Source organism: Gobio gobio (assembly GCF_949357685.1).
Source record: "Gobio gobio genome assembly, chromosome: 17".
Classification (NCBI taxonomy): domain Eukaryota; kingdom Metazoa; phylum Chordata; class Actinopteri; order Cypriniformes; family Gobionidae; genus Gobio; species Gobio gobio.
The window spans coordinates 9,088,241-9,098,038 of record NC_137110.1 but is presented as its reverse complement, the minus strand read 5'-3'; the positions used below and the strand labels follow the sequence as shown (position 1 = coordinate 9,098,038).

The 9,798-nt window shown below is 36.3% G+C and overlaps 1 protein-coding gene across 1 annotated transcript in view; it reads right to left on the bottom strand.

The window, feature by feature from the left end:
• magi3b (membrane associated guanylate kinase, WW and PDZ domain containing 3b) overlaps positions 1-9,798 on the bottom strand; it is a gene marked incomplete at its 3' end in the record, with an annotated part of 196,587 nt that overhangs the window by 28,757 nt on the left and 158,032 nt on the right. Inside the window, exons 6-8 of the mRNA XM_079841316.1 lie at positions 9,150-9,229; positions 7,256-7,313; positions 7,052-7,164 (exon numbers count right to left, since the gene is read on the bottom strand). Of these exons, the coding sequence (XP_079697442.1) occupies positions 7,052-7,164; positions 7,256-7,313; positions 9,150-9,229 (251 nt within the window). The remainder of the gene's footprint in view (positions 1-7,051; positions 7,165-7,255; positions 7,314-9,149; positions 9,230-9,798) is intronic.

The window sequence follows — 9,798 nt, the reverse complement described above, 5'->3', positions numbered from 1 at the left end:
TTGACAGCGTAGACGAGAACATTAATCATTAGCGGCTCAACCTCACATACTATTCTAATATACTGCCATCCTTTGGGTTCCCAGAAGGAAAGAGGGAGTGATAACACTTACATCCTCATTATTGGACAACCTTTCTCTCAAAAACTCTCATCACTAGGGTGTGGAGATTTCCAGCTAATGTTCCACTGCTGTAAGTGAAAGTTATCGGGGGAACGGTTTGTGTTTTACTCCCATGACTGCGCTGACCTTTTTGTACTTCCTTTCAGGAAAGATGGAAACTGTACTCTCATAGAAAGTTCATCACCAATAACCAGTGAACTTTTGAAGACTGTGAGCATAACGCTGTTTTAATGAGCTATTATATCCCTGGACAACAAAAGAAGAATCACACTGAGCTAAAAGAAGCTTGGATTGAGTGTGTGTATGTGGATTTGAGTCTGTGCGTGTGTGACATGAGAGAGAATGTGCATGTGTGCTTTGATTGCATGTGCTGTAATGACAGCTGAGAATCTCTATTACAGGGAGGAAGGCTTGTCAAAACATTGATTTTGCCATTTTGACAGGACAGAGTAGAGAAAAGAGGGGAAATGATAATGGTGAATGGTGAATGGGTCTTTTGTGAATTGTGCCAGCAATCCTCAAAGTCAGAGGAATCTTGTGTGTGTCTGTAACGGTTTAACGTCATAGGATGTACACTCATGGGGTGTGGGGAAGTGCTGTCGAAAGAGATGAAGTAACTTTAGTTGTCGATTAGTGCCACCTATTGTAAATGCAACCAATTGTTGGTGGTTTGTTCCACTGTTAGTTTTGCCTTTATTGTATATTAATAAAATATGAAAATATATTATTAAAAAAATACAATAAAATAATTAATGTTATTATATTTATATATTTATGTTTTTGACATTCTAAATATGAATATATAAATTGAATGTGTTATATTTATTTTATTTATACTAATATTTTCTATAATTTTTGAAAGAATCTTTTATGCTGGCCATGGCTAAATTTATTTGTTAAAAATTACAGTGAAAACATCAATACTGTCCAATATTATTACAATTTAAAATATTTAATATTCTATTTTAATATATTATAAAGTGTAATTTATTCCTGTGAAGCAAAGCTGAATTTTGAACTTCACTACTCCAGTATTCAGTGTCACATGATCCTTCATAAATCATTCTAATATGCTGATTTGCTGCTCAAGAAACATTTCTTTTTTGTGCTGCTTAATTTTTTTGTGGACATTTTTAAAGATTCTTTGATGAATAGAAAGTTCAAAAGAACAACATTTATTTGAAAAAGTAATATTTTTGTGATCAATTTAATGTATCCATGCTGAATAAATGTACAAAAAATTTAACAAACTTGTAATCGATTAAATATTACATATATAGAAACTGTAAAAATGTAGAAACGTCATAAGCACGCAATGTCCAAAGTTTTTAAATGGTCAGAAAATAACTATAATATGTTTGGATACAAGCAAGCTTGAATGTGAGGGGCAACTGAGTTCATTCATCCACTAAAATCATGTTGGTGAGCGGAACACACATGGTTTAAACTTTCACACATGCCAGGATGACGAAACTTAGTGTATTTACTAGTTGCCATATCAACATTATTTAGAGAAAAAATTGTGCCAAAATTAAAAAATCTTTGGAAGATATCACTGAACATTTATTTAACCACAGCAAAAGTAAATCTCTTTCTTAAGTTTATTTTTCATCTCTATTTTTTTGTGTTTATTAAAAATAAGACAAATCTGATATTATTTTGATCTTATATCTGTTATTTAACAGTTGAGATTGTTCTTTAATGCTGATCTGACAGCAGAAGACACGAGCCGGGGTTAAATCCCAGTTGAGCAGATGGGGCATGTTGTCACACTGCGTTACAATGAGCCCCTATTAGAAATATGCTATTATATTCTATACTTTTATGAATTCTATTGAGAAACCATAAGAAAGAGGTAAATAAAGACTGAGAGACAATGTTCAAACATTATTATGTTTTTAACTCTACTGTATAGCTGTTTTGTGATGTGTTTGTTGTCAAACTCAAAAAATAGTATATTTTAAATGAATAAAAATAGCTCTCGCTGAAATCTTGACGGATTTACAAATGGTTTGGTTTCTTACAAATATTTTTAACGTGGCTATAATTCTGGATGCTTGAACAAATTATGAATAATTATCCATATGTATTTAGTGTCAAAACTACATCTCTGAAGTTTATAACAAACCAAACAGTTTGAAAATCGGTAAAAAATGTAGCAAGTTATGGTTATTTAAAAAGTACATTGTAAATTTCCATCCATTAGCCCAAAAACCGGATACTAATGACTTGGTCAAAAGGAATTCTGCGTGTAAGCCTTTTCAGCCTTTCGGTGAAGTTCTCTTAATTTATTGATATCTCATTTTAAATCTGACTCCATTAATAATTTTATCTGACTCCAATTCTAAGTTACTCCATAAAGTGTGCTACATTTAGAGTTTATCAGCTGATTTTATGATTAGTTGCGATTTAATTTAGATCGTTGATTTTTTTTGTATCTTCCTAGTTTTCATATTCGTTCATCGAGAGACCCAATATCGCAGAGAGACATGACGCGTCCGGACCGCGGCTCACGGGCACAAAACGGTTACTTCTGTAATTAGTCAGAGGGTGCAGAGTGAATATTTTACCTTTAAGTGGTTGCACATGCTCACTCAACAAAAAGTGTAATTTTAGTAATATTCACGGACTACAACTTGCTAACCCAGCGATAGTCAGGAATCGGAATATCGCGCACGCTGCGCCTCATGCTTCAGTCGTGGCGTCATCGGTGTGATCTATCATAACCCTAGATTTTGCGGTAATAAAGGAGTATACATCGATCCATACTAGAATAATGAATTCGGAATCATACAAGATAAATCAAGATTAACATTTATTTTGGCCAGACAGAAAAAGTAAATAAGTAAACAAGAATCCATGGTACACAACTGATCAGCATAAAAACATAAAAACACAATTGCAAAACAATATGAAAATAATTTAAAAGAGATATCATGTCTGGCACAATACATGCAGTTTGCACCGCATGGGGGGTTCTGACTACAGAATATTCCCCCTGAGAGTTAGATTATCCAGCCTTAAATACTTCAACTAGAACAAAAGGTTGTAAATATTTGCAACAACCTCACCTGGATTTACAAGATACATCATCACTGGAATATCTGCATTTGGTGACTTGAAAACATGGCAAGGAGAGGGCAAAATGGGGAGGGGGGAGGAATGTTTATCAGGGTCAGGCACGTGCAGAGGGGGGGGCTTTGGGTGCTCGAGCCCCTGCCCTTTTTCAAAATGAATCAAAAGTGCCCCTCTCAGACAAATATCAATGATAATATCATGGTCAATAAAACTAAATAAATGTGATTATTATAACATGTCACTGATGACAATGTATACAATAGTAACGAACGGCTCAAAAGTCGGACAATTTCTGTTGAGGCGTTGCCATAACGCATTGCTATGGGTTGCGTGCGTTTTGATTGACTGCTGATTTTCCTCTGTTCGGAAGCGGCTCTCGAGCCAAATATGGTCCTTTCAGAGAGTGTGTGGCCTTACGGGAAAAAAAGTAAACCAATATTTTTTTTTCATCCATAATCAGAGCTAATGTGTTGATTTAATTACAAATCTATATATTATATATTTTAAAGTATTACACAATTCACCAATGCCCGTTTTTCATGTATATACACCAACCAATCGTGATCTGGCAAAGCAAGTTCAAATTCCATTGGGCATGTGAAGTGGAGCGGTAATTTTCTGTTCTTATTCATAAATCGGTTGAAAATTACATGGACAGATGAACTAACGTTTCGGACTTTCGGTACGGTGCGCGCGTGTACCGAACGGTTATGAATGTAATCTATAACAGTTAACAGTCGGCTTGTTTAAAGCGCGGAACACACTTCAATCCGAGTTCCCACACGAACATATTAAGTATTCAGTCCATTTTATCACGAAATTCAAACGATAAATGCCATTTTAACGCTCTATTATGTGACGTGACAGAGAGACGCGTATCAGTTCAACTTCAAGCGGCAGCGCGCGGCGCGCGAGTGAACGCGATCATCTCTTCCTAAAGAAATGAATATCTAAAGGTATGTTGAGGATACATTACAACTTATTGAAACGTATCATATGTTGTGTAATCGCTCCATCTGTGTTTCAACCGCGGAAAGACAATAAAACAGCTTGGGCTCTGTTGTTAATCTTTAATAGCAATATGTAAGGGCTCCCTATATAGTTTACAGCATTATCTTTAAGAAACTTTTAGTTATAACTGAATTCATTTAAGGACAGACACAATTTTTTTTTTAATTAAACCACTGTTGAATAAAAATTAATAAAAAGCAATTTTGTAAAACTGCTGTACCGAATCCGTACGGAACCGTGACTTCAAAACCGAGGTACGTACCGAGCAGTCAGTTTTGTGTACCGTTACACCCCTAATATATATATATATTTACATATTGCCCCTTTTTTACATTTGAGCCCCTGCCTCTGAAGAACTCTCTGCACGGCCCTGGTCAGGGTGTTGTCACACAGTTTCTGTGAGATCTTTCTCTCAAGATTAGTGACTTTTATCGTTCAATTGCTGGAGTGTGTTTCTCAGCTTCTGTCTTAGCACCAAAACCGACTCTTACAACATGCACCATGCACAAGGGGGTAGCCCAGCCCCCGGAAAGCGTACCACCCATAGGGGCGGCCATTGCTAACCAAGCCATCACCTGTTGTTAGGATCCCATTGACTCCCATTCATTTTGGCGTCACTTTGACAGTGAATATCTTTACATATGAGGCGTTTAAAGACTCCATGCGTCCATTGTTTATTTCTAAACAAACACGGCAATGTATAAAAGGCTCCATTACCTTGTATCTTACACTATCGCCCCGTTGAAGCTGTTTTTGTAAAATATAGGCTAACGATTGCGTCATAACCACGCGACTGTGTCGCGCTGTTGAGCAAATTACCGTATAGACCCGAGGAGAAGCTCGTAGGCAATCTTTTACTGTCTATGAGGCAATCGGGGGGACGTGGAGGCATAAACGCAGATAGAGATGTTGCAGATCATCAAAAGTCTGCTTCATTCATCAAAAGTTGCTCCTGCTCACCCTCTCTGTCTCTGCAAGATTCGGTGATTCAGATTTTACATTGCACAACCACTAGAAGACTTGCCACTGTCGGACAGGCTGCTCACGTCACATCTACGTCGTCAAGCTCAGTCTGAGGCTGCGCAGTACGCTCAGCCATCATGAAGTGAGTGCTTCTACCTGACTTAAATTCTCCCCGTTGAAGTCTCTGGAGTCGCTCTGTCCATTTCTTTTACTGTCTATGACACTGCACTGCGAGCTGACTATGACAAGATGGCCGCCAGGTGCGGACGTTGAGCTCCATTGGCCAGCAGCGCGGACGAGACATCTAGCCTTTATTATGTACATCTATGCACAGCACTGCCACTGATCACGTGACGAGAAGACATTGAGTGTGTGTTACATGTTAGTGAACTGGACCGTGGCGGAGGATTCGTTGCGTTTTAAAATGTGCGGTCAGCTCCACCGCTCCCTATTCAGTACATACGATCGCAAAATTGCAAATGAAAAATAAACGGTTGAAAAATTCAAACACGATTTCAATACGTTACCGCTGTTTGAAAGCGGCTCCCTGAGGCACGCAAATATCTTCCAATATGAAAGCTATCTAGTTGTAACCATCTCTTAGCTCTGTATCATGCTTGAAGAAAAATTTGGTCTCTATTTGCACTTTCAATATTGAGTACTTTGATTATGGTATTATGGTTATTGTTTGCACTTAATATCTATGATCGGTTTGTGGGAAGGAGTTCAGTTAGGAGGTCAAAAGAAGCTCATGTAAGGTCTGAAGAGAGAGAAGCCAGTCAGTTGAGATTTTGGGAAAACCTTTACAGTGCGTGTTGTCTTTTACTGCATATGATAATTCATACTCAGAAAGTAGAACTGAAATTACAAGATGATGAGTTAAAACATTTCAAATGCACCTGCAAACTATTTTTCTAGTCATGTATTTCATCATAGAGGATTTCTTAAAAATGTTATGTAAAAATCTTGTCTCGTTCTCGTGAGATAAGTGTCTCGTCTCACCCCTATCTGAACCCCAAGTGGATTTACACAAACTGAGAAAGTCAAAAAGCGTTAGGTTGTGCCCCGCTCTCCCCTACATTTCTGAGAAAGCTCCAGCATCACGTGTCTGTAGATGGCACTTGAATTGCGATTTTGTTATCAAATGCAATAAAACTTGTCTCACCTCTGCCACGGTAACTGAGCGTTTCAGTAAAGCAAAAGAAAATGTGCTTTTTCCCCTTGTCCTTCCTTCAACCCCTAAAGACTGAATAGAGGGTCTATTTTATGCTGGGCTCCGTCCAATCAAAGCCCTCAGACTCATGTGTCATCCTTTTTCCTGATGTTCCTGTCATCTCAACTACAGTTCACTTCAGTAGATATGGATTTACTGGCCCAAATGGACAGTAGCAACTGTTTCCAGAACTTCAGAATGAATGTGCAGAAGTAAAGACATGTTTTAGAGAGGGCCTGATCAAAGAGAGGCAATGTGAATGTGTGATGGATGCTGATGTTCTCTTTTATGTTAATGCAGCCTGTGATGTGCTCCGCAGCAATCTCTATAACATTTATACCCCCATCCATTCACCCTAAAACAGCACTCTCTGTTCCTCAGGTTTTTTTCACTCTCTCTCATATACGCACATGCTCGAACACATCTATAATGCATCCAGTGTAATGGAAGAATCTTTAATTCATCATATTGAGGATGTCAGATGACTCACTGTTCTTTAATCTCATCTTTCTGTCCTCTTCCCCTCACACACACAATCATTCACACAGAGAGGAGCCCGTGTGTTTGTCTCCGGGCTGAAATTCGAACATGCTGAGTGTCTTTGCCGTTTCCTTTAGACTCATAAACTCAGTTAAAATTCACAGATAGGGAGGTGTGCGTTTGTACCTGGAGGAGGTGCTGCCCTCTGTTGGGTCTGGGTTGCAACTGCAGTGTCCAAACCGAGTTTCCTCTTGGCCTCTAGAACCGGATTTTCGAACTGGGTCCTCTGGTTTACGTGACTTAGGAAGACAAGAGAAACTTTGTAAGTATATCGCTAGCTTATACTTTAATAAGCATAAAAAACAAATAGAATCACATCATTACACTTACTCGACGTAGTACGTGCCGTACTGCGGGTCATCAATCTCCTCCCATCCATATGGAAGTTCTGGTGATGAAGGAATGAGAGCATTGTGTTTAAATGCAAATCCACACAAAGCACGCAACATTTTAAAGGGGTCATATCATGAAGAATCAAACTTCCTTGATCGTTTGAATGTAACAATACTCTGACCTTTCAGAGGAATCGTAACAAAGCTACAGTGCTTACATAAAGAAATCTCAGTAGCCTGGTTGATCTAAGGCGAAGACAGAGGGTGTGAAATGGTCATAAACTAAACTGTTTTTGTCACAATTATTGCTAACATTATATACACTCTAAAAAAAAAAGGTTCTATATTGCACCAAAAATGGTTCTTGGCTCGTAATCATAGGGGAACCTTTTTTAGTGCTATATAGCACCAATTTTGGTGCTTCAGTGGTTCTTCAGCGGTTCTTCAGTGGTTCTTCAGTGGTTCTTCAGAGGTTCTTCACCGGTTCTTTGACTAAGGTGCTATATAGCACCTCTGAAGAACCGCTGAAGAACCACTGAAGCACCAAAGTTGGTGCTATATAGCACTAAAAAAGGTTCCCCTATGATTACGAGCCTTTTTTTTTTTAGAGTGTATGGATTAATCATAATAATTAAATAAATAAAAATGAATCAATAAATGACCGATTTGCAACATTCAGAGAGCAAATATTGAAATTATAATTAAATGAGTAAATAGCTATTTTTTATGTTTACAATATTTCCGCAGCATTTTATTACCATGACATTTAATGCAATATATCACTATTTTATTACATAACTTTTTACAACTACCTTTTTTTTTAAACTTTTAATTTAATTCTGCATTTAATATATACTATGTATTCTTAATATACTAATTTAATAATAAAGAATATCTGTAGGGTATTTAAGATCTACTTGATATTCTACCCTAGCTACCCTAAACAAGCAAAACAACCTATAGTGCTTAATAATCTGTTCAATAAAATGTATCTGATCAATAAATTAGATTTTGTGAACAACAAAAAATATATAAATAAATAAATAAAATAAAATAATAAATAAAATAAATAAAAAAAAAAATAAAAATAAAATAAAATAAAATAAAATACTCAAAACAATATACCTCTGACAGTTTTCTGGTTTTCTTATAGTTACTTGGCATAAATATATAAATAAATAAATAAATAAATATATATATATATATATATATATATATATATATATATATATATATATATATATATATATATATATATATATATATATATATATATATATATATATATATTTATTTCTTTATTTATATATTATTTCTTTATTTTTATTTCTTTATTTATATATATATATATATAGTATGGAATATAGTATGTGAGTTCAAAAGATTGCATGTTTTGAATGGATGAATGGAAATAGTGAAATAAATGTGAAGTTAATAATGGCACTGTGTGTGTGTGTGCGTGTGTTTTTGTGTGTGTATGCGTGTGTGTGGATCCCCTCTGCTGTACGTACATTATGCCCAAATGAACTAACGAGGAGGGAAAAAAGCTGTTCACGCTACAGAGAGCTTCACACACACACGCTAAGAAAAGTATTGTGCACCAGTGAGCATATAGCACAGGACTATACAACTTGCTTAAAAGAGCGGCTACATTTTGTTAGACATCATGTGTGCTTATGTGTGTATGTAAAAAGGCAAGAGGAAGTGAATAAATTCAGATGAGGTTATGCAATCATGCCCTTCTGCCCATGTGTGCCGGCGTGTGAATGTGGAAGGGTGCACACATCTGATTGAATGCAATTGAATTTCTATTTGCATATGCATGCACTGTATCTGTCATACAGGAGTTTGTTTTCAGCTTCATGTATAAATGTGTAAATGTGATGATTCACCTCCATCCTCACACTTTTCAGGGGGCTTGGCTTTTTTGACCAGACGAGGGTCCAACCACGTAGTTGCCTTGGTGTTGTGGCTATGAAACAAAAAAGAAAATGTAATTATTAGATAAAAGACCTGTATAAAAGCACACCACATCTTTTCCAGTAGCACCTGAACAATCTTTATTCTATTCATTTTTTTTTTAACATATATTAAAAAAGAAAACCTGTGTATACTGAGCTAGACTAACTGAGACTTGCTACAGCACTTCATGCTGTCACCCCTTGTTGGTCTGATTGCTTCTATTGCTCTCCTCATTTGTAAGTCGCTTTGGATAAAAGCGTCTGCTAAATGATTAAATTGAAATGTAATGTATTTAGTCCAGAATTTCACAAGAGTCAAACTAAAATTGCAAACTACCCCAACTCACTATAATTTTGCTAGACTGTTGTTTTGTTCTTATTTCATTAAAATAAATTAGGCTGCTACTTTCAGCTAATGAACCTTAATGAACTGACTAATAGCTAGCAGTTGGACCGAATGTTCACTGACGCGAGTTACGTTATTGAAGTGAAACAGCAGAAATAATTTATTTTAAAATGTATGCTGCCATAATGAGTTAATTTGTTGTTATGAACTGATTAATTAGTGCGTTTTATCAAT